The sequence below is a fragment of the Musa acuminata genome, chromosome BXJ1-9 (assembly GCF_036884655.1).
Source record: "Musa acuminata AAA Group cultivar baxijiao chromosome BXJ1-9, Cavendish_Baxijiao_AAA, whole genome shotgun sequence".
NCBI classification, from domain to species: Eukaryota; Viridiplantae; Streptophyta; class Magnoliopsida; order Zingiberales; family Musaceae; genus Musa; species Musa acuminata.
Window position 1 is genome coordinate 8,879,169 of NC_088335.1, and position 24,787 is coordinate 8,903,955.

General features: G+C 41.9%; 3 protein-coding genes across 5 annotated transcripts; 2 read left to right on the forward strand and 1 right to left on the reverse strand.

Moving 5' to 3' along the window:
- Window positions 1–1,099: 1,099 nt before the first annotated feature.
- Window positions 1,100–5,668, reverse strand: LOC135593036 (S-adenosylmethionine decarboxylase proenzyme-like). The gene has a single exon (XM_065082836.1). The coding sequence runs from the start codon at window positions 5,498–5,500 to the stop codon at window positions 4,418–4,420; it is 1,083 nt and encodes a 360-aa protein (XP_064938908.1). The 5' UTR covers window positions 5,501–5,668; the 3' UTR covers window positions 1,100–4,417.
- A 4,038-nt stretch (window positions 5,669–9,706) lies between these two features.
- Window positions 9,707–13,572, forward strand: LOC135583364 (probable LRR receptor-like serine/threonine-protein kinase At2g23950). The gene is made up of 11 exons (XM_065082837.1): window positions 9,707–10,174; window positions 10,275–10,407; window positions 10,606–10,677; window positions 10,764–10,907; window positions 11,042–11,113; window positions 11,210–11,269; window positions 11,342–11,445; window positions 11,539–11,676; window positions 11,748–12,107; window positions 12,534–12,919; window positions 13,005–13,572. Exons 1-11 carry the CDS (start codon window positions 9,973–9,975, stop codon window positions 13,380–13,382), a joined length of 2,049 nt encoding a protein of 682 aa, XP_064938909.1. The 5' UTR covers window positions 9,707–9,972; the 3' UTR covers window positions 13,383–13,572.
- A 1,535-nt stretch (window positions 13,573–15,107) lies between these two features.
- Window positions 15,108–24,683, forward strand: LOC135593039 (autophagy-related protein 18b-like). Of its 3 annotated transcripts, XM_065082842.1 has the most exons (12): window positions 15,182–15,241; window positions 15,712–15,785; window positions 16,206–16,305; window positions 18,006–18,079; window positions 18,185–18,294; window positions 19,595–19,686; window positions 21,331–21,443; window positions 22,224–22,343; window positions 22,445–22,590; window positions 22,750–22,860; window positions 22,961–23,020; window positions 23,903–24,683. In XM_065082842.1, the coding sequence occupies exons 3-12, from the start codon at window positions 16,302–16,304 to the stop codon at window positions 24,036–24,038; spliced, it is 966 nt and encodes a 321-aa protein (XP_064938914.1). In that variant the 5' UTR covers window positions 15,182–15,241; window positions 15,712–15,785; window positions 16,206–16,301; the 3' UTR covers window positions 24,039–24,683. The 3 variants fall into 3 exon arrangements, with proteins under 3 accessions (XP_064938913.1, XP_064938914.1, XP_064938915.1); XM_065082841.1 differs by lacking the exon at window positions 16,206–16,305 and having other exon boundaries at window positions 15,108–15,241; XM_065082843.1 differs by lacking the exons at window positions 15,182–15,241; window positions 15,712–15,785; window positions 16,206–16,305 and adding exons at window positions 16,402–16,453; window positions 16,572–16,654.
- Window positions 24,684–24,787: the final 104 nt, after the last annotated feature.

Here is a 24,787-nt window from a genome sequence, read left to right on the forward strand (position 1 = left end):
TGGAGAATTAAAACTACAATGTTGCTCCACATTTTAATTCCAAGCAGGAGGCCTAAAAGTAGGTTCCCTATTTCCTAATTTTACTCCTCTTAAGTGCACCCAACATGGAAATCATGAAACCAAGTGAGATGCAAACACAAGAAGGAACACCACATCTCTAATCAGTTGTTAGTTTACACAACATTACTGCTTAGTCTATTCAGTAAGATAGTGACTGATTGATTTATTTTTTTTCGAAGAACAAATAATAATAATAATAATAATAATAAATTGGAGTCCAGAATTTATAGTTAATATTATATTTTATAGTTAATCAGCAAAATAAATCATCATCACCATATTTCATATGTATGTTAAAAAGACACTCTTTGATTTTTAATCTTTAAATATTCTATTAAAAGTCTCATACTATTGATTTTTTATAGATTGATTCCTACATAAGTGTTTTTACTTAGGGATTTTTTTGGGACAAAAATATCTTTAAATTTTCATTAAAGTAATTTGATCACATATATTATTTAAAAAAAATTATTTTTGGTAATTAATTAATGATCTTACAATCACTAATGATATGATTCAAAGATGATTATCATCATTTTTATATTTAAACAATTTTTGAGTAATATATATGATCAAATTATCTTAGCAAAAGTCCAGACATGAATTTTTTGTGTTTTTTTGGGCGAAATACCTTTTATTTGTAAATACTTGAGGTATACCACTTCAATGGTGGTCAGGAAAGTAGGTGGCCACACGAAGACATTGGAGGCAAAGCACAGTGCTGTTCCATGGACCAGACGATGAGGCAGAAGAGGCTTGTCGGCATGGAAGGCGCCCACGTGGGAGGCGGCCACCTCAGCCTTCTTCCGCCTCCGTTGGAGGCCACCATGCTCGCGCAGGTGACCCTGCACCCCGGTCAAAGCAGTCAAAGCGGCAAGCCAACGCAGTAATGGGGGGGACTGTGGAGGACCAGCGCGCGGCATCAGACTCGCAATGCAGTGAGTGAATCAAAAGGGACCTTTTCCTTGGCTGTTTTACCCTTGCGGATGGAGCAGTGTATGCATGCTCAGTCTCGGCTTCTTGCAGGAACGAGAGAAGGTGGAAAGGACCGGAGGATAACTGCTCTATTAGCTTCCCCTTACGAAGATACAGAAACACGAGGAGGAGAGAGAGAGAGAGAGAGCAGCAGCAGCAGCAGAGGTAGATCTCGAGAGATCTCAAGGAAAGCGATGGAGCTCAGACACCGTCAGATCTGCTCGGTATCAGAGACGTCGGGCTCTCTCTCTCTCTCTCTCTCTCTCTCTTCAGGATATTAGATAGAATCGGGAAGCCGGGCTGCTGCTGCTGCTCCTCCTCCCATCTCTTTTCCTCGCTCCTTGTAGAAGACGATGGCGTCCTGCTCTCTCTCCTCCTCCTCGAAGCTCGATTCCAAGCTCACTCCATCTCTAGTCCCCTTCCTTCGCGAGTCCCCATCAGCCACTTCTCTTTTTCTTTTTCTTGCTGTTCGTGGATTTCTCTGAGCCCAATGCTGCCTGCGAGTCGTTCGACTACCGAGAGTGTCGTAGTAATGCACGTCGTACGTGGGCGGTGGTCGGACCATGGTGCCCCTGCTCCGGTTGCTTGCCACTGTGCTCCATCTCGAGGGGGTAATCTCGCCATTTCCCGGCATTGCTCCGGTGGTCCTCCCGGGCGGAGGTCTCGTTGTTGGCTTCTGCCCGCCCGCTTGCCCCCGTGCACATGGGTGAGCGATGACCGCTGCAGCTACATCATCGCTCTCTCTCTCTCTCTCTCTCTCTCTCTCTCTCTCGTGTTCTGCTCTGTTTACGCTGATCAATGCATTAGGAAGCAAAGAGCGGAGAGCAGCAGAATTAAATGATGGTAATGACTGCTACTTTTTATCCGCATGATGGATTTAGCCGTCATCTCATTTCCATACTCCCGAAAGAAGCTCGGTGAGCGTGCAAGGGGCTTTTTGCTGTTGCTTCTGCGTCTGGGTGGGTGAGAGTGAGAGAGAGAGAGAGAGAGAGAAGGGGATGCAGGACGAAGGAGAAACGATGAGAGAGAGAGAGAGAGAGAGAGAGAGAGAGAGAGGAACTTCCCTTCCCCAAAACGGAGCCATCGATACGTAAAATCCGGGGGAAGTACGTCTCCTTGAGGCCCGAGTTCCCGAACTACCCTTGGGGCTCCGTTGCTGCCTCGGGAAACGAAGGGCATTGCGGTCACTTCCTGTGGGTGGAGCTGTGTATGGGGTACAGCTCTCCATTTCTGTATGGGACGTGGAAGAAGCGTGTCGCGTTGGGTTTACATATAAAGCGGTAAAAGACAGCGTAGGGAAGAGGAGAGCGAGTTGTTCTCTTTCTTCCTTTCTCTCTCTGCTTTAGTATGCTTTGTCTAGTGTTGTTGGGTGTGAGGCAAAGCCATTGATCCTCCGCAGCGAGTCTACCGAGTTGGGATGGTGAGCACTCATCACAGAAGATGGACCCGTACATGGATTTAGTGCTTGCTTTAGCTTCTGCTTTGCTTTGCTCTGTTCCGCCATATGTGATGGAGAAGGAAGAACGTAGGCCAAGCTCAGCAAAGCAGGCAGTGCTACGTCGAGGAGAAAGAGAGGGAGGATTGGCATTGTCTGTTCCGGAGGCCTCTTTTTGCAGCTGACAAGAAAGATCGAGGAAGGAACGGCCATGGAAAGGGTGGAGGCGGTGGCAGAGAGGCCAGCCATGGCGCGGCGGACGGGCGAAGGCAGGCCTCATGACGGTGCAGGTGAAGACGACGATGCACTACGCGAGGAGGCAGCCGACGTGCTTTAAGGTTTGTGTGCTGTGATATTGGTGTAAGCGGCTCAATCAGTTATCTCTTCTTCTTCTTCTTCTTCTTCTTCTTCCTCTTCTGTTTCCTTTTTCTCTTCTTCTTCTTTTTCTGCCTACTACTCCCATTACCACCAACATGCTGTTTTGTAATAGCCTCTTGGCGTTGCTGCTTTGGCTTCCACTGTTTGATCCTGCGAGTGACGTGGGTTGGTGGTGGGAGGAAAGGGATGGGGTAGGGGAGGGTGGGTTGGCACGGCATGCTTCATGCCACACATCTCCCTCTCCCACAACTCCCGTTGTGTAACCTTGGGATGTTCTGTTGGGTTTCTCTCCCTTTTGTCGCTTGTTGATTGGATGGGTTGCTTAGCATTCATCTTTTAGAACAGAGAGGGATTGCAGCTTTCACCCCCGCCGCCCCTCTTCCTGCTTTCTTGCTTGGGAGAGGGTTTTGGGTGGTTCAATCTGCGTGAGAGAACAACAGCGACGATGGATGTGTCAGTCTGGAATGCAATTAGTGGGGGTGGTTCATTTTACCCTTTGGATGCATGAGAAGTGTAGCAAGTACAGGCTTAAAGACACTGGCCACTGTGTCAGGACTGAGATCAGGTTGCCCTTAAGGCAGCTGCTAGCTATATAGCCTGATGTCGGTGCGACTGCCCTATTGTTTACTGCAAAAAGTTGGAGGAGAGTCTGCACATATGCCCGCACCATTCTCTGCTTCAGGGATAAAGAGTTCCCAAGTCACCACTGCATAGGTAGTCTCCAGAGGCAAAATCCTTTTCTATTAAATCATGCCTCTGTTTGTGTTTAAAAGCAGCGATTTCTTGAACAGACTCGAGAAAATAAGTTCTACGGCAGTTCAGATGGGTTTCCCCTTCTACCACATGATGGGATACCAAAGGTGATAGGCAATGCAAATCCACCAAACCCAAACAAAGCAAATGCCATGCATGATATGTAGTAGTAGTAGTAGTGCCATCAGCCCATATTCTATCTGGAGGCTCAGTTGAAACCATATCAGCCAAAAATCAACGGACAGTTGTGATATCTCATTTTCCAGCGTAATTAAGCATCAAATAAGCATAACAAACATCAATCTTGGGCAAGCACGGCCGCTCTCTTCTACATTTTCAAAGCATGACATTTATTTAGGGTGCCAATCTTCATGTAGACCTTATCATAAACTCGAGGACACCATTTGACACCCAAGTAGAATATTAGAATATTGGTTGGATCACTCGGTAGTACTTATGCAGGCTGCAAATTTTATGTCCAAACAGCACCTGATCATGCATGAATTCGGTCTATAAAAAATGCTGCTGGTGGTCATCGTGGCACACATAGGAGGCCACCTAGAGCTATTGCTTGACACCAGCATCCTCTGTCCCGAACGCCACTGCACATTCGTGTGAATTCCTAGTTACACAAGGACCCCTCCCTGGTCAAGTGTGGCAAAAGGGATCATAAAACACTACTAGAACTAAAAACTTGGCCAACTTTCTGCACAACATCATCTTCCTCGTGAACTCTTCTCATCTCTCCATCCCTTCACCTTCCAAGCAGGATCCTCTGGCATCATCTTTCAGAGTTTTATCCCCATCTTCTCCTTCCTAGTAATGTAGATTGGGTCCGGGCGACACTGCAGTTACAGCAGAAGCAGCAAATGCTTGGTATATCAACAGGCCACCGCCTGGGAGATCTTGTTCCACTCTATCTTTGCAGGTGTAACCATCAAGAAGTATCTTGTCTGTCCAAGTGCCTGCCAGTCCACGGCCACCGAAGATGGTGACTGCAAGAGAGAATTCTGAAGGGTCAAAGCACCTGAGGACCCTCTCGATTAAGTCCTGCTGCACCGAGGTCAGAGGATCAAACCCCATTGCCTCATAACTAGCGTAGCTGAAACCCTCCTCGGGTGTCACATGGATCGTGGAGAGCGACGGGCCATGAATCCCATTCATGGAGTAGCCACAGGGCTCGAAGTCGAAGTCACATATCTCCATCTCAGGAATAATATTGGAGATACCAGAGAGCTTCGTCATGGCCTTGGCAGGACACTCATGTCCTTCCACCGAATTCTTAAAGAAGATTAACGCCCGTTCAGTGTTCAACTTAGTCATGCACATCTCGAGGGTGACCATCGGCAGCTCAGGCTTATTGGCAGCATAGTATATATGCCATTTTCGATCTGCGTTCGCTGAATCACCAATCACATATGCATCACCACCTGACTCGAGGCTGCCAAAGAACTGATTGAGCACAGCAACTTCATCGGAGAAGCTACGGTGGGGGGACGGCTGTGCACCAGGAAAGATAAAGGTCCCACGAGAGTATTTAACAGAGAAAACAGAGAGCGAAAGCTCTGCAGCAAGTTCAAGAATTCTAGGAATGGATAGGAGGAGCTTCGTGGTCCCGCAAGTCTTGAGGATTATTTTGTAGGGATAAACAAAGAGGCTGGATTCGGAGAGGACATATGAATCGAAGTTCTTGTTCGAGAGATGAGACACGATGGTGCATCGTGCCAGATCCAGAATGGAATCGATCTGTGCCCGTGAAAGAGCACGCAGCCCCCAACCATGGGCGTCCACAAAAATGGGTGCCTCGGAGAATGTGATCTCCAGGCGCTTCTCGTATCCCTCGAAACCAATTGGTGAGGCCAAGGGAGGGTTTGGAGTGTCCAGCAGTGAGATTGCCATCGAATCAAGCAAGAGCAAGTGAGAGTGGCAACGACAAGAAGAGAACAGGAGACCAAAAGTGTTCTGGGAGGAGGTTTGGATGTTAGAAAGCAGCTATCTTGAGATTGTTTATGAGCAAAGCAACAGAAATCCTACTCTACCGAAGAAGGCATCTGAAAGGGGTCTCAGGATGGCTTCCTCACACACTGCAGAAGATCAAAATTTAGCAAATGATCAGCATTCAACACACCAAATCGAAGACATCTTAGTGTCAGACTTGGTTCTTACGTTGGAGTATGCAGCAGACTGGAACTTCTTGATTCCACCGTTGGGTCGGATGTCTTCGACGGTGTAGCCAAGGGGTGCTTCGTGCTGCAATGAGCTACTACTGCTACACTTTTTCTTCCCACCTTTAGACTCCATTAAAACATTTCGAGCTTCCTGCAACAATGGAAGAACAACATGTCGATCTTTACAACCAAACAAAATAAGAATCACATGCATTAAAAGACCAAGAGAAGAGAAAAACTAGCTATAGTCTACGCCTAGACATACTACAAAGCATGAGACGATCAAGAGTCATGTCCAAAGCATAACATTATTCTAAGCATTTTTAGGAGACCCCATAAGTAAAAATTAAACAGTGTTCATATTCATCTATTAACATAAGCAGAAAAATAACCTAAATCAAATAAAAAGATCATTCTTTACAGACAAAATAAATATATAGGAAGGATTAGACCAAATTGTAAGGCAAATCTAATGACTGCATCGAGGTTAGAACAAATCATGCCCTAATTAATATGAAATCAAAAGAACACACCGAGGGAAAAACAGAATGAAATTAACGAATTAGGGTTACAATACGACGACACCGTACAAATTCGGCCCGGAACAGTTAAAGATCTTCAAACAAGCAAACAGGAAGAAGGGCTACAATCGCGAGATGCGATCACCAAAACCAACTCATATCAAGGGCCATTTGATTCTCCATCCACCATCAGAAAAGGATTGAACGGAATACAACCCATATTGTGCCCATAGAACAACGACAACAACCGTTGATTGATCAAACGAATCGTGAGATGAACACGACTGATGGAATTGCAAGAGAAGACAGAGACGGAGAGAAGGATAAGCTTACGATCGAAAGGCCAAGGAGGATCACCGCGGCAGCCGAAGCCGAGACTCTGCTGATCCAAACCCTGGCGGACGATACGAGAGCCGAAGAGGAGCCGGGAAGATTGAGAGAGAAAGAGAGAAGCGGCGAGGAAGCGGGAGGAGGAGGCCTCCCTTTATATAGGACGCAGAGGGAGTCCGGGAACGTAAGGAAGTCTTCCCAACGGAGACGCTATCTCTATCTGAGAACCGATTCGGTTAACCTTAACCGTCGCGGTCCAGCGAACGCCACCAATAAGAGCGTTACATCGGCGGGTCCTCGTATCTTGACCAATCGTCTGCTCTCAGCTTCCTCGTATTTGTGTTTCCTGTCCCTCCCAAATCAACCAACCCTCAATTTTCCATTAATTAATATTAAAGTTTTTTATATCACATCATCATTCTAAGTATTATTAATATTAAATTTAAATCAATAATATATTTATCAAAATTTTATTATAAGTTAATTTATGGGGTGTTATAATCTCTCGCTATTTAAATATTTGACATCCCTATTGATTACTAATATAACTTAAAATCAAACTCAATCTCATTCATGGATAATACTTTCTTATTTGAATTTATGTAAAATCTATGTTTTAATTATTTAAAGATATATCTATACATTTAAATAATTCTTACAACATCTGAATGAGATTTTTGGATGATTATGCTACATTTATGCAAGACAAAAGATGATTTGGGCAACAATTGGCACTGATGAGGTCACAATCCATGCTCAGTATCACCACTCCCTCTCCTCTCACAGGAACATAAAGAATCTGGCATTCTCCACTCCTCACTTGAAATCCTACTTGCCACTCACTTTCCTTCTGCATGGAAGATTCAAATCATCCACCTTTTAGTTTTTGGATGGTCCATTATGAACACACACACAAAAAGAAAAGATTTCATCAGCTACATATTCGACTTGTCAAGGTGGCATGACCTTGTTGCACATATCTACTTGGCTTAGATTCGCTTGGAGAATGATATGCTGTCCACCAATACCTCCAAGTAGTGACAGACCCAGCCACCACCTTGTGATCATTGTGGTTATTGTATTGTGCTTGGATGATCTCCATCTCCCCCAGGACGCTTCCTTTCTCGTTCTAATTCTATTGCACCAACAGCACCATGGAGATTTGTTTTTGCTTGTTGCTAGGGATATACTTTGCTTCATTCGGAATGCTCCTCTGGTGGATGGCACCTCCACTCCATTGGCCATGCTGCTGGCCTTTCATTTGTTCCTCTGTTTGTGATGTGTAGTGTAAGGCTTTGGAGCTTTGTGTTGTCAAGTTGATACTTTTGATTTGATGATTTCTTGTCTCTGTCCACAGGTTGAGAAATAAAGGGAAAACCACTGCTCGATTTCCTGCTAGCCTTCATCACTCTTCACTGCAACTCTGAAGTCAGACTTCCTCAAACAACTGTAGCAGTTATTGTATAGCCACCATAATCTTGATAGATGTTGCTTCTTCACCAGCTAAGAAACTTGATTAATTGTCTTTACTGCAATCTTGTGCTTCACTTGTCATCTTGAGGAAACCTTGCAATGCTTTCCAGCTATTGCCACAATGAGGAAACCCTTCTCAGTGGCCTGTGGTTTTAGTGCCATTAATATCCCCACAAACAGTGATGGATTCAAGGAGTAAATGACAAGTGGGGGGAGAAATATCATGTTTTACCACCTAAAAAGTGACTCCAAGGCCATGCTTATCTTTAGCTTTAGGGAAATGGCAAATTGAAGGAGGAAGGAAGGTGCATGGCCTTCACCTTTGTCTTGTTTTTCCACTCCTCATCTTTGCCTTTTAGCTCTTTTCATCCATGATCCTCTTTTACATTAAAGCTTGCAATTAGTCGAACGTGGGCGAATCACTTTACTCAGGTGAATGCACTTTCCTTTCTCAAACCTCTGTGTTTAATCATGCATGTTCATAATAATTCAAAAACCTCTCTCTTGTTGGTGAATGAATTCAGAACTGGCACATTGCATGGAGTATGTATGACATTGGAGGTATATTGAGAATGCTACCCTTCTCTCTGTATCATCTATTTCAATCAAGACATGTTGCTACTGCCAGCAGCGGCCATGCATGGCTAGTGGAGCCTGTACAGGTCCAGGTTTCTAAGCCAATCTTGAAGGTTAATTGATCTTTGAGCAGTAGAGGAGGTGGTGGTCATCTGCTGCCATGGGAGTGATGTAAGCTTCAAGACAAAGAAAGATGAATTTGAAGGCTTTGGAGAGAGCAGGTGGTAGAGTGAGAAATCGTCGCATGTTATTGCTCAGTTTTCGCCTTCTGATCTTTGCCACTTCGTGAATGCTCATCTCATTACTTGTTATAAGAATGTTGAATACTCATTACACTGTACACATACATACTTTATACTGTCACTCACTCATGTTCATATTTCAACATACATAATGATTGAGAAGATCACATACTACCAGTTTGCAGGCCTAGTTTGACCCTGCGTCACTACCATTTCATGCTTCTTATCTCTCCCTTTCTCCATCATGCTTTTCCTGTCTTATCAAGACAGAGCTCTTGTTCTTAGTTCTGGATTCAATCTTTGTAGAGATGAGTACTTCACCAAATGAGAGCTCCTGAAAACATCTTGGCTACTTCTTCCCTAAATCTTGATGACCATGGCATTTTTGTTAGCTCTATGACAGGGGCACTGAATGGGACTAGGATTCTTGGGGCTCACCATTGCTGCACCTCAAGATCAAGAACAAGGGGTTCAATTCTAAGCAGGTTCCTACTTTGTGCAAAGGTTCTGTTCCAGTCCCACAAAAAAGCAGAGGCCATTTGAGCTCACAACAACAATGGCTCAGCACATTGCACCTCTTCCAACGCCGGCAGAATCCAATCCCGCCTCTCCCCCTCGCCTTTATCCAAAGCAGACGAAAGAAGCATAAACAAAACACACTTCTCTGCTTGCATCTCTCTTTCTTTGCCACTTTCTCCTTTACCAGCTCTCTCTCTCTCTTCCCTTCCTTTTTCTTCTCTCCCAATGCAAGGGAATGAGTGGAGTCACGCTGAGAGGAGGGGCTTAGTACATGTTGGTGACTCCCCCACCCACCTCTCTCTCTCTCTCTCTCTCTCTCTCTCTGCAAGCTTCTGAGCTCCATCAGATTCTGACACCCAAATCAGCTCCCTGATTTCGAATTCCTCTGTCCCCCCGACTCTCTCTCATGAGTCCATGCATGGCTGCTTTACTCCCATGTCATGCCCCCATCATGGACCCCTCCTCACATCAGCACCATCATGGCCGTTCATTGAACATTCTCATTGCTCCCATCACCACCTCTTTGCTCATGATGAAATGGCATGGCACCGAACCTCAAGACCTCATCATGCTCAGTCTTCCATCCACTTCTCCCTGTTGGTCACATATATCAAAACACCCCCTCGGCTGTTTGTTCTCTCTCCGCTGCTCCCATGGCTTCCAAGTGCTGCTTCTCAAATCTCTTCGTCTTGTTCTTCTCCTTCTGCAATGTTGCCTTCTCCTTTGAGCCACTTAACATGGAAGGTGTGTACTTGTTGTTGGCTCTTCGCTGTCTCAGTCCTCTGTTCTCGTTCTCCCTTTGTGTGTGCTTTCCAATGCATTGATTCCCTTGCTTGGTCTCCAGTGGAGGCTCTGATAGCTATTAGAAGCGAACTGCATGACCCACATGGGGTTCTGAGCAATTGGGACGAAGACTCCGTGGATCCCTGCAGCTGGGCGATGATCACTTGTTCCCCAGAGAATCTTGTTATTGGCCTGTGAGTTCTTCACACCTCTTCCCTTCGCTAGCCACCTAATTCAAGAGATGTTTCTTGGTCATTTTAGATCATGTGAGACTCGTGAGAACATGGTAGATCTTTCTTCTTCTCTGTTCGAGCCAAAGCTCTATTTCTCTGGCTTGATTCATCAGCAAAAGCTCGGTTTCATCTGCTCCATTAAATGTGCTTTTCTTGCAGGGGAGCACCGAGCCAGAATCTTTCAGGAACGCTCTCTGGGAGGATAGCGAACCTCACCAATCTCCAGCAAGTGTGAGTTACGCTCGCTAAGCTCTCATCTTGATCCTCAAAACCCTTCCTCTAATCTGTCAACTGGTTGTGTCCTGCTTCCTCTTCAGATTGCTACAGAACAACAACATATCAGGTGAGCTGCCACCAGAGCTTGGACTTCTCCCAAAGCTCCAGTCCTTGGACCTCTCCAACAATGGCTTCTCCGGCAGCGTCCCCGCGTCCTTGGGCCACCTCGCCAGCCTCCGATATCTGTGAGCCATTGACCGGTCTTCATCCTTAAAAACCATAGAAAGAATAAGATGAAGATCATCTCCAACATCAATCCAAGTCCAAGCATGTCTCTCCGGTTGTTATTCTAATCCTTTCTCCTCGATCTTCTCCACAGGAGACTCAACAACAACAGCTTGTCTGGGTCCTTCCCCGAGTCGCTGTCAAGAATTCCACAGCTCTCTTTCTTGTCTGTTACTCTACTCTCTCGCAGTAGAATGGATTGTGCTGTTTGTTCTATACTATCCCGAAGCTGAGAACTTAACAAAGCTTCACTGCTTTCCAGGGACTTGTCTTGCAACAATCTCAGCGGGCCGGTTCCTCTATTCCCGACCAGAACTTTCAAGTAAGCGTTTGGAAGTATTCTCCAGCTCCAAGACTTGTCTCTAACTCCTTCCTCTCTTTCCATATCTGTCAGCATCGTGGGCAATCCTCTGATATGTGGAAACCGGAGGACGGAGGAGTGCTCGCGAACGGCCATCCCCAGCTCTCTTCCTTTCCTGTTAGATTCATCGGCTCAGAGTAATCAGTGCATCTCTTCATCAACCCGCTAATCTGTTCGACATGCAGCAAGTTCAGATTTTAAGCTGGAATTTGATGTGCTGCGTGTTTCAGAGAGATCGAAGGCCAAGAAGCTCGGCATTGCGATGGGTGCCAGCGTCGGTGGCTCGTCGCTCTTGCTCCTTCTCGCGTTGGTGCTCTTCCTTTGCCGCCGAAAGCGGCAGAAGAACGAATGGATCCTCGGCCTCGGTGGTAAGCGGCGCATGATCGTTGAGTCCTTCCTCTACAGCATAATTGACATTGAGTAGGCGTTTTATGAACAGACAGGGAAAAGGAGGAGGGTGCGGTGATGGTGGGGCTGGGGAACCTGCGGCGGTTCACACTGCGGGAGCTGCGGGCAGCGACGGAGAACTTCAGCGGGCGCAACGTGCTTGGGAAGGGCGGGTTCGGGCACGTGTACAGGGGGCGGCTGGCCGACGGCACAGTGGTGGCGGTGAAGCGGCTCCGGGCGGACGCCGTCGGCTCTGGCAATGGTGAGGCGCAGTTCCGTACGGAGGTGGAGATGATCAGCCTCGCCGTCCACCGCAACCTCCTCCGCCTCCTCGGCTACTGTGCCGCCTCCTGCGAGCGCCTCCTCGTCTACCCCTTCATGCCCAACGGCAGCGTCGCCGCCCGCCTCCGCGGTACGCTCCTCCTCCCCGTCACATCCTAACACCTCTGTCCTGCTCTCCATCGCCACCGCAAGCCTTGAGATCCTCTCCAACTGCTGTGCGATTGCGATAAGACATCTCTGCCGTAGATTTCGTGGGGCATACAAGATCGGACGGGTATGCCACGAGCATTGGAAGGGTCACGATTGAAGAGGATCCCATGCCTTTTTCCCGGTCCGCAGTGAGCCCCACTTCGTGTTTCTGTCGTTTGTTGGTCTGTTTGGGGTACGGAAGCGGCGAGTGCATTTTATTTATTGAGTTGGCGTAAGCCGTCCTCGTCTGATGATGACGCACGTTGTTGACGTGGTCTCTGTTTGACAGCCATGACTAATCGCACCCGTTCCTTACTCCGATCTTAAACTTTCATTAAGATTCGTGTCCTCTGCCTCCTCGCCTCAGGTAAGCCTCCGTTGGACTGGAGCACGAGGAAGCGGATCGCGCTAGGCGCGGCCAGGGGCCTCCTGTACCTGCACGAGCAGTGCGACCCCAAGATCATCCACCGGGACGTCAAGGCCGCCAACGTGCTGCTCGACGACTGCTGCGAGGCCGTGGTGGGCGACTTCGGCCTCGCGAAGCTCCTCGACCACGGGGACTCCCACGTCACCACCGCCGTCCGCGGCACCGTCGGCCACATCGCCCCCGAGTACCTCTCCACCGGCCAGTCATCGGACAAGACCGACGTCTTCGGTTTCGGCATCCTCCTTCTCGAGCTCATCTCCGGCCGGCGCGTGCTCGAGTTCGGCAAGGGGCCCAATCAGAACCAGAAGGGCGCCATGCTTGATTGGGTATGGACGCATACTATCACCTCGGACATTGAGGCACTGTATGCGCGTGGTCGAAGTGTTTGATGCCGCCTCGTCTTGCATGTAGGTGAGGAAGGTGTACCAAGAGAGGAAGCTCGATCTTCTAGTGGACCGGGATCTCGGCAGCAGCTACGACCGGATCGAGGTGGCGGAGATGGTGCAGGTAGCGCTTTTGTGCACCCAGTACCTCCCCTCCCACCGCCCGAAGATGTCAGAGGTGGTGAGGATGCTCGAAGGCGACGGGCTCGCCGACAAGTGGGAGGCTTCCAACAGGCCACTGGTGCAAGTCAATGCCCCCAACTCCGACGCTCATTCGGATTCCAACGGCTTCTTCGTGCTTAACAACGACGACGACGATGGTAGTGGTGATGGGAACAGCGACGGTGATGCTGGTTCGGGGGATATCGACATGGTCGAAGAAATGGAGTTATCTGGTCCCAGGTAGTACTCGTGATAGTAGAATTAACTACTCCACCTTAGTAGTTTGGATATAATTCACTGACACAGAATTAGATTGACCAAAGTATATGTTGAGTTCTTTAATTCCTGTGCAACTTTGCAAGCTGTTGACATGTTGTCGGATGCTCCTCGTGAAAGACGAAAGGAGAATAGAATTCTTTTTCTTCTTTGCTGTGGTTGCGAGAGAAAAGCGATTCCTTTTAGCAGCCTTTTGCACCGCTTTGACGATTCCTTGTGCCCGGAATCACGCTATCGCGAGAATCTACAGCCACCGTCCGATGTTCATCGATAATATATACGATGCTGCAATTGCATGGACGTGATGCCGCCACGTGTGAGGAACCCCCAGCCGAGCCATGGGCACGGCGGGAACGGCCGCGAAGTTGGCCACTTACTTTGACAGACTTCTAATTGCCCGAAATACCCCTGCTCGATTTGAAAGGTAAGTCGCGGATACGTGGGCAATATTGTCATTTTGGGACGAAGACCGGTGTCCTTGCCTTGGAAGTGGATCGCGTCCGAGGGATCGAGGACCGTTTCCTTACACGACGGGATCTGTGACGCGCACGTGTCACGGAGGGCATGTATATATGGAAGCATTTACGCTGGATTATTTCACTGAAATAAGAAAATGATGTATTTATGATCCCACACAAAAGCCCAAAACCCAGGTAGGTAAAAGTGTGTGTGTATATATATATATATATATATATATATATATATATATATATATATATATATATATATATATATATATATATATACACACGATTTTCTTAATAAATATCCTTATTTTGAGTATTTCTCATCTATTCTTCCCTATTTTAATTTTTTCAAACCATACATCGAATTTAAAAATATCTAAATTATCTCTTATCCTCGTTGGACACATCACTACCTTCTCCATATATCATCACATCGCTACTTCACACCCATCATTATCTTCTTCTCATTTGTCATATTAGATTATGGTCTTTAGATGCTATGTGATAACGATGATCCCACTAGACCCTCTTCACACGAGAGTTATCATCATCACGCCCTCTCATTTCTCATGTGATGACGATATAGAACGATGTAGAGGGGAGGGGAGGTGGTGGCAGATATAGCAAAAGTAAAGATAAATTTCTTAAATATAAGAGTTTTTTTAATCATAATATATATATATATATATATATATATAATTATCCTTTCAATGACAAGAAACACTCAATAACAATAAGAATTTCTTGAGATGCTGTGCCAAAAATAAGAAACTTAAAGGTTTTTTTTTTCCAGAAATTCGCCCTTAAAAGAAACTTCAATCGCTTTCTTACAGTTAAACAAGAACACGTCCTTAGAGAAACCAACCCACCAGCAATACATACTTTACAACTCACCTTCCGCGTTACCCACTTTCGTCTTTGTCAGAATCAATTGACACAAAGCTGAGAGTCCCACATGGGGCCCATATTAGCTTCTAATTTTCTTACGGGTAAAACGAGGGTGACAAGGGTGTATATAAATATAAATATAAATATACATATACATATCTATGTATATATATATATATATACATATATACACATATAAATAAATAAATAAATAAATAAATAAATAAATAAATAAATAAATATATATATATATATATATATATATATATATATATATATATATATATATATATATATATATATATATATATATATATATATATATATCTTTGCAACCCTGTCGACTTCTTTGTCTTGGCGAGAGCAACTTCTCCCGCGAAACGCCGACGATAGCGACCGAAATGGCGAGCAGCTCCAGGGCCTCCCCGTCGGCGTCCCCGGTCCTCTGCGCCTCCTTCAACCAGGACAACAGGTGAAGCCCCCACGCAACCTTTCCTGTCGCGGTTACGGTTGAATTAGGGTTTCAAGTGTTCATCGTTCCCTTAGAGATTATTTTGCTGGAGAATTCGTATAGGATGCGACATATTTTTAGTGTATTTCTCGATTAGGATGACGCCTTCTTGATTTTGAACCTTCAAGAGCGTAGCGGAAATGGATTCTCGATTATTTTTGCCCGAAATCTTAATCAATGGTGTTCTATTTGTGTGTCGCTCTATTCCCGTTCCATATTTTAATCGGCAGTATTTTGATCGTAAATCGTGGTTCCTATTCACTTTGTGTTGTTACATCAGCACAGATTAAACGAGTCTTTTGTGAAATGAACCTAGTTGCCATTCTAATTGATATTGGGGATTTTGTTAAATTTGATTGCATCGGAAGAATTAAGGGGATTGTTTGGCTGCATATTTGAATTCTATATATTGTTTGTTTGTTGTGATGCAGCTGGTTTTCTGTTGGAACAAAAGATGGGTTCAAGCTTTTTGATGCACGGACTGGTAGATTGTGCTTTGAAAGAGGTGAGTTGATCACAGAACCAGCCATGCTTCCCTGCAGTCTTTAATGCTATATATACCTAAGCCTGTTACTTTTATGATTGTCTTGTTTGAAGTTTTTTGCTAGTGGCCACTTCTAGGTTATTTGCAATTATCATTTTAGGTTGGTGTTCCTTTGGTGAAATGATGTCTTACTACTGAAATGAAGCATCTAGAACTCCTTGTCAGTTGTTCGCGCAAATTCCTTTTGACAGTCTTTTTATTCATTGGTGGACCTTTGAACTAAGTTCTTTGTGGTTGGGAAATCACAAAAAAGTTGGTATCTTACTGTGATTTTATCATTTGAAAGATATGCAATTAAGCTAAATTCTTGTTTGGACTATGGGAGAAATGAGAGAGTAACATGGCTCCTTTAATGGATGCTCATTAAACTGCAATTGGTAGGTGATTTTTTTTAAAAGTCGAGGAAGACAAGCTTTGAGGTTCTTGATTGACGCTGTATGACATCAGCAGTTGATTCAATACATTTCCTTCTCGCTGATGGGTAAGCTTATGAAAGCATTTAAGATGTTGTTTCTTCCTTTAACATAATCTACGATTTCACTCCTGCTTGATAACCTGGTTATGGCATCTACTTGAAAGTTCTGATCAGAGCAACCTGAGTTCTCAACAGACAAATTAAAGGAAACCAGGTAACTCTTCCCATTAAAAAAAGAGGAAAAAAAGAAATATATACTTAAGGTTTCCAGTTTCGGATGGATCAATCCATACCAAAAATGTGGCGGCATACTGATCGGACAATTTTGTCAGGTTCCAGTTTCATAGAGGACATACTACCCAGTCTTGCTCTGATACCTAGTTGTACTAGAAAATAAGTCTACCGCTTAATGTTGGTACACTTCCACCCTTTTCCCTTCTTCCTCATCTGATTCCCTTTTTTTTATTTTTACTAGTAGTTCCTTTCCTTTCTTTATTATTCTCTTTTATAGATTTCTTCAAATTGCTTACTTTCTCCATCAAATTTCTCAAATATCTTTTATTTTAGAGCATTTCTCTCCTCCTATGGGGCAGATTCTTGAGAGGAAACTTGGAATTTTCAAAGTAAATTTGAATTTTGCAACCATATTTATTACTTATTTTTGTTTCTTAGGAGTTGTTTTTTTGCTTAGATTAAGGTGAAAGATGCTCATTTCAAGCATGCATTATTGGTAAATTAAGTTCGGATCTACATGCATTTGGCATCCATATATTTAAATGTAAGCTGGGTTTGTGCATGTTTATCTTAGATCCAGTAAGATCTAGTCTAGTTCCTATAGGATTCAACCTACATTTGCATGGATCTAAGATAGATTTATGCATATCTGGCCAAAATTTGTGTAAATCTGCTCAAGATTGGTGTAGATCATCGCAAATTAGACTCCATGTAAATTTAATAAACTACATGTAAATTTAGGTTGTACTTCCACTACTTTTGAATAAAATTTATTTTTGTGTATCTCAAGGTTCAAAATTTTGGTTCAAATAATTTAAAGGATTATGAAGAGACCTTATTGGAGATGATGTATATAAGACAAGGAATCTTACTAGGCCAAATCCATGCAAATTTAGTCTAAATCCATACTTCCTGATGGATGTAGCCTAGTTACATGCATATCCAAACCCTAATTCAATTGCTCAAGTATAATTTTGTAATAACGTACCTCAATGTTCAAAATCTTCGAGTATTTGAAAGCAATTTGGAGAGATTTTATTGGAGATGATACATATAATACAAGGTGGCAATCTGCAATGGAGTGGCTATCCATGAAATCTGGTAGCAACATGGTGATGTAATAAAGTGATGAATAAATGGATCTCTCAGTGTTACACCATGTATTTTACTAGGCTTGGTAATAAAATGTCATGATTGTACAAGTAAAAGGTTGATAACAATATTTCCTTAGCCAAAAGCAAAATAGGATTCTCTGTATGTGTGCAAAAAGCTGGATCTATATTTGTAGAAACTATTTCTATTAAAAGGTCCTTCACAGTTTAACAAGATGTTGCTCAACCATCGAATATTTATACAAACCACATTTATCAGTAAGATTACATTCGACAAGAAAGTAGTTGTTCAATCATTTTTGTAGATTATCAAAAGCAAGAGTCTGATATGTGATACTGTTAATTTGATAAGGAGAGTACTTTGTTTGTATTCTTGTCTTGTTGCAGAAATAAAAACTTAATTCTGTTTCGTGTTCACAGCTGTTGGTGCATTCAACATTGTTGAGATGCTTTTTAGCACAAATCTTCTTGCTATAGTTGGGGCAGGGGAGCAGGTACTTCGAGCACGTTTGTTTTAAAGTTATGCTTTCATGAGCCTTCTTATTGGCCTACAGATATACAAACACTTGTTTGGCTATGCTTTGATTTGACTCGAACAGCCATCACTATCTCCTCGGAAACTTTGTCTTTTCAATACTCTGACTGGATCTGCACTCAGAGAGTTAAATTTCTTGACATCGATCGTAGCTGTCCGTCTTAACAGAAAAAGGTTGTTACTGAACCATTGTGCTTACCATTTCCTTTATAATCTCCTCAGTGGTTGAGGTAGATATTTGCAGCTTGTATATAACAGTCTGAGAATCAACAATAGATTCTAATAGATGCAAATAATGGAACTGCATGGTTTTTATGTGAATATTTACTATAAGTAATTATGTTAATTGTAAATATCAAACCTTTAAACATTTTTAGATATACATGTCACCTGTTACCTACAATTTTGAATCTTTAAGCTGAAACTTTCTTCTCTTTCTGTAGTGCTTATTATAATGTGTTGCCTGTTGATCTTAAGAAGCTTGCAAACTACCTTGTTTTATATATATCATATATTTTGCCTTATTATTTTTGTTTTTTATGTAATTTTTTGTTGCATTCATATTTTTACCCTACTGGCTCCATTATTTTCTTCATTCAGTTTGACTTTCAGATGATACAAAGTGAATGATATATGAATTACTAAGCCTTGAAGTTTAAGCACACATCAATTTGACATCAAATTCTTCTGTTAACAAAGAAGCCAATTCATCTTTAGAGTTTTTTTGCTAGCAGCCAGCTTGCTTCATAGTTCTTTCCTGTTTTTTAGTATCAATTATGACAAAGTTGTTACTTAGACTAAATTAGAAATTGGTTCAGAAATATGCAGTCCATCAAGCTGATAAATGTAAAAGAGGAATGCATATACATGCTTGTGGTGCTATGTGTGGCAGATTGTTATCTTTTAGCTTGCATCTTGTTGAGAAAATATTGCAGTTGCTTAAAAGGGAAAGATTATTAGAGCTAACCAAATTTTTATTAATTGTTTATCCTATCTAATAAGTTCCACCACACCAAAGGTTAAATTGAGCTGGCCCATGAGAAATGCCATTGCTTGTTATTCCCATTCGTTACAATGTGACTTGCATCATTGCCAACTATATTTTAGACTGGATACTCACAAAATTGACTGCAATATTTCCTTGAAAAATGTTTACTTTCTTTAAAATTCAACTTCACGTACATAAATATGCTCCTTATTTCATGAAAGAAGCCTGTATATCTTGCTGTACCTATGATCAACTTGTACATGTAACTGTTACATATTTGTGAATGCATAAGCTACAGGTTACATTTCCTTGTGATTATAGCTTCTTTATAAGTTGACACCCTTCAATGGGAGTTGTATTAGTGTATGCCTGGAGTTGTAATTTGTTGAATTAGTTTGCTTTTTGATTGTTTGATATATAAGATGCAAGAGTATGTTTTTATGATTTTTCATGATATTCTGAATGTCATCATACTACACCATGCAGGCTTATCGTCGTCTTGCGAGATAAAACGTATATTTATGACTTGAACAGCCTTGTTATTCTGGAGACAATTGATACTGTGCCAAACAACAAAGGTCATAACAATTCTCCTTGTCATTATTTTGGAAAAAAGAAATGTTACCACTTTCTCTATAGAATTCTCTATTTAAGTTACCACGAAGCATCTAAGCCAATGTTTTTGAAGCATCTAAGCCAATGTTTTTGCTAATACTCGAAGCATTAACCCTTTTAATGTGGAAATGACACATTAATGCTGGTCTTGCTTCACTATGTTGTCACTGTTCCTTCTATTGTCGTGGTGGAAATCAATGGGTTATTAACGTAGATGATGATCAATAGATCTTAGAGCTTAGATTTCCATGGTCCTGTTCATCTAACTTCGGTGTTTATACTTTATCAATGGGTTATCAATGGCCAAGTTGCTTTACTTGAGCCTCAACTTCAGAGTTTTATCTTCTTAAAAATGAAACCCCTATGCTTAATGATTGACAATATTCTTAACAAGCTAGTGTTGCATTGGAATTTTACACTTTAGTTTGAATTTTACACTTTAGTTGACAATATTCTCAACTTTAGTTTGCATTGGAATTTTTCACAAGCTAGTGTTGCATTGACAATAGATTTTTCATAAGTTTGATTTAACAAGCTGTGGAAGTGGGATAAAGCAAATTGATTTTTCTTGGACCAAGCCATATTTATATAATTAGTTTTATTTTTCCTGTTATATTCTTTCTCATTATTATTGTTATAAATACCATCAAATTGTTAAGATTTTGATAATGATAGCACCTGAATTTTGTTTCCTTTCTTGACCTAATACTGAAATGCCTAGCATTTTTGATGTGTTGCATGTAAAATCTCATATATAGGGTGGACTATATCTTGCTAGCTTAAGTTTTCGGAGATAGTGGTCACGCAAAAAGTATTTTATCATGGTACCTTGGCAAGTTGTGTTGGATCATGGCTATCTTTTTCTCTAACCCATCTTTGATTTTGCCGAATTTTCACTTGCATATGGGACTTTATGCAAACCGCAAAGCACTATAAATATTTTTCTTGCTCTGTTATCTTGAATTGGGTCAACATGTCAAGCCATGAATACTTCATCTAGCTTGCACATCGAGCAGAATATTAGAGTTTTTATACATAATGTTGGGACTTTCCTACTAGGTATCAAGCAGTGGTTACTGGCTAATTGTATTGTGTTTATACTGGAGTAGTTTACGGTTGTATGCAATATAAGAACCATTATGCTAGGCCAATGCATGTTATGCTAAATTGTTGGTAGACTATTGGAAAGAACAAAAAAATCCTGGTATCTTCCATCATGGTTTAGTATAAAATTTCAATTCTAGTGTCTTCAACAAAGAACAGACAGATGATCACATAAAAGAAGAAACATTGATCCATGTTCGAAAAATGATAGCAGACCAAGATTGAAGAAGTCAATGATTGAATTGCTTCCTTTTTTCTTTCCTGTTATATTTTATTAAAAGAGGAGTATGTTATTTTGTAAATCCTTATATTTTTCTCATATGTTTATCCTCTTTGTTTCCGATACATTTTCTCATAATTACTTGCTAGATAATAGTAAGCATATTTTAGATGTATCATTTTCTGTCCAGTATCCATTGTTATGGAAACTGTAGAAACTTATACTTTATAATTGGTCAGGTTAAGCTTATCATGTCTTTAATAGCCAACTATTTCTTTTCCAGGGCTCTGTGCATTTTCTCCTGGATCGGAAAGTTGCTATTTGGCTCTTCCAGCAAGTACAACTAAAGGATCTGTTTTAATTTACAACACAGTTGCACTCCAATCAGTCTGTCAGGTTGTCGAAAAAAAAAATTCATTTTCACTATGTAAATTCAGTAGCATAACATATCAGTAAGGATATGTTGTTATGCCAGTTTAAAGGAACTCCATATTAAAAGTTCATTTAACATTGCTTCGTATTTTTTGGGTGTCAAGTGTCAAACTTTCTGACCAGAGAAGCACAGAATTCTCTCTAAAATTGGGAGATTTACACAGCATTGTTGACTTATTAGGAAGACTTGAATTCCATGAAACAAAACTGAGCGTTTAGTTGCAGTATATCTGCTTCGATAAGCTTCCCTCCCATTTACATGAATGTTGTTTGGCTTTTGCTTTTTAGTGTGTTCTGGTTTTATCCCTAGGCCTAAGCAATTTCTCTTTCAGCCTGTATCATAAGTTTTTCTTTTTCCTTTCCGAAGAATCTTTTGGCACTCTTTTTTTGTAGCTTATTTTACCTATTAGAGCATATATTCTCTTAAATGAACTTGTTAATTTAATGGAGCCATGTATCCTCCTCTTTCCTGATCTTGTGCACAAGATTTAGGACATTTTGAAACCAGTATTTTCTCCAGTCCTTTGTATTAATCTTGTGGACTGCTTCTGATCTTTTTTCTCGAACATCCTTAACTGTATTTCCTAATTGATTAATCTATTTCTTGCTGCTGCTACTACAGCATTTTTAATGTTTCTGCTTAATAATTCTTGATGTCCTTGATTTTCCATAATAAATAACCTTCTATGAATGGTACATGGAAATTACAATTATGATTTTGAGAGCTGTGTACTCTTTCAACAGATTGATGCCCATAGATCACCATTAGTTGCAATGATATTCTCTTCTAGCGGCACATATCTGGCAACAGCTTCTCAGCAAGGAACAATTATCAGAGTGCACCTGGTTTCACAAGCCACTGAGGTTACTGCAAATCTAAAGTTTGATATCCCTAGATTGTTTGGAATGATCTCATGTATTGAAATGCATATTATATATGTTTAATCTTATTCGATGTTCTGCAGTCATATAGTTTCCGGAGAGGAACATATCCATCAACAATCTATTCCCTATCATTTGGACCATGTGCTGATGTACCAGAAGTTCTTGTTGCCACAAGCTCATCAGGCTCTTTGCATGCCTTCTTGTTGGGACCTGCAATAAAGCAAAGGTTGGAAAGAAAGTTGTGTGTCTGCAATTGAATTCATCTGCACATGACAATGGAGTTTACAGCTATGCTGGGAAACTAGCTCATGTATTTGTGGTCTTTTAATTGCTAAGCTTTTGATATCTGGTGCTTCATCCTCATCTTCTCCTCCACTTTTTTCAGAAGAAAACCAAACAGAGTAATTGGTTCTTTGATCCCTGACACATTGAGTGATGCCTTTGACCATGCTTATCATCACATTCTTCACAATGTTGTCCCTGCCTGTGTCAAAAGGTCAAGCTGAAACTATGCTATCGTGGATTTTTTTTTCATTACTTTCTAGGAGTTAATTGGTTGCTTAGTCTCTTATTTTTCTTTCCTTTCTTTTCTTCAGCCATGTTAGGATCCACAGCATTGACAATATTTCAAGTGCTCCTGGAGTTTCTGGTTTTCGGTGAGTTTTTTTGCTGAATGAATGTTCAGAGCCTTTAGCATGACTTTTCATTTAGTTGCTCTTTCTGTTTAGTCCTTTGTTTTGTTCATCAAAGATGAATGGATCACTGCTATGCGTGACATGGTTGACATGTGTAAGGCATATGAAACATAAATATTAGAGCATGTTAAACTGACCAGGCCATTATTTTTTTTTTTCTATTTTTGCCTCAGTATATCATCATTTGACTAATATTTAAAGCCATTGAAATAAGCACTGTCTCATTTGGTTTATGTGGCACTGAAAAACAAGATTTAAGAGGTAATTCAATTCTTTATTCGGGCAGCCACTGCAAGTTCACTTATATTGTTAGCTTTTGGTTGAAGCAGCATATTAACACTGCATTAGTCACTGCTCATCATTTTCTCTACTTATCTATTGTTGACAGATAGGGAAGCATTGTAGTTCTAAGATATAATTGAGCATCAGGTTGGATGGATTACATCCGGTGTGGCTTTGTGCAATTTTAGCGAAGTAGATTAAATGGTTAACTCATTGCATGACTGTTGTGGTACTTACCTAAAGCTTTTATAATCAGACTTTAATGGCAACATCATGTGTCTGGTTTTCTACCTTAGGATACATGAAGTTACAGACAGAGTTTCTTTGCTATTAGATCTAATCACGTTTCCTAGACATGGATTTGATTTCGCAATCATGTTATTGTGTGACTTCTGTAACATGTCATATCGGACTGATAAATGAGGCTGACGGGAGTTACCATAGGACAGTTCGTTTTAAACATGGGTTATTTATTTTGAGTTAATCCACCTGTTGCTTGTTCATGGTTTTACCGGTTCCAACTAAAAGCGGCATTACTGTTGTCTTGTGCTTATCTATCAGGGCATCCATTTTCATCATCACTCGCAATGGCTACTTCAGGGAGTACAGCTTAAATGTCACCAAGTCGAACGAGTGCCCGTGGAGCTTGGAGCGTGAAGTCAATCTATTAGATACCGTCTCCAATGATCCAAATTAATCCTGTGCTGTGCTCGTTCTTGGTCCTACCACTGCTGACGCATGGAAAGAGGATGTCGGACTGCAACACAAAGGAGTCTATGCACACTTGTGAAGCAAACAAAACGCGACAGGTGATTGCACAAAGATTGATCGACGGAAATGGGTTTTCATGGACCGGAGAGCTTGTTGCTTGTGCAAAGATTAGCGTGTGAATCCTCTTACTCCTCACTGTAGTGTACATAGCGGGCTGCGGATACAGCAACCATCCGCGTGATTCATTTTATCACCATGTTTCTCGAATGCACAGGGGCTGGGAAAAGATCCGAGGAGATGCCGTCTTCCTGTATTGACATGTTTTATTGCTCGATTTGGTTGATGATGGTCTGCTGCATTCCAGAGGTCTCTCAATACTCCGCTGCTGCTGATAAAAAGGAGGTATCATCCTCTTCCTCTGTCACTGCTTGCATTAAAACCTTGTCAGCGTGCCAGCGTGATTGTTTGCTTGAGATTTTCATTTTTTTTTTTCTTTTTTACTCCAATGGAAACTAAGAGCTTTAGATTTATTGATTTATGAACCAAAATTATTTTTAATTCCAAAGTCTTCAATTAAATCGATTTTGTATGGATTTGAAAAAAAATAATATAAATAGTTAAAGTTCATGAAGGGGTAAAAGAAAGCTACTCGTGCTTATTTTAGTTATCATTTTCTATGCTCGAACGCAATATTTGTGTATCGATGCCATTTCTATTCCGTGCTGCATCATCCTT

Bases quoted from the DNA above. Each gene is read 5' to 3' on its own strand.
- LOC135593036 (XM_065082836.1), bottom strand. From the start codon at position 5,500: ATGGCAATCTCACTGCTGGACACTCCAAACCCTCCCTTGGCCTCACCA.
- LOC135583364 (XM_065082837.1), top strand. From the start codon at position 9,973: ATGGCACCGAACCTCAAGACCTCATCATGCTCAGTCTTCCATCCACTT. The intron at 11,677-11,747 runs GTAAGCGGCGCA...TTTTATGAACAG, and splicing joins ATGGATCCTCGGCCTCGGTG to ACAGGGAAAAGGAGGAGGGT. The intron at 12,108-12,533 runs GTACGCTCCTCC...TCCTCGCCTCAG, and splicing joins CGTCGCCGCCCGCCTCCGCG to GTAAGCCTCCGTTGGACTGG.
- LOC135593039 (XM_065082841.1), top strand. From the start codon at position 15,171: ATGGCGAGCAGCTCCAGGGCCTCCCCGTCGGCGTCCCCGGTCCTCTGC. The intron at 18,080-18,184 runs GTACTTCGAGCA...TGACTCGAACAG, and splicing joins TAGTTGGGGCAGGGGAGCAG to CCATCACTATCTCCTCGGAA. The intron at 22,344-22,444 runs GTTACTGCAAAT...GATGTTCTGCAG, and splicing joins TGGTTTCACAAGCCACTGAG to TCATATAGTTTCCGGAGAGG.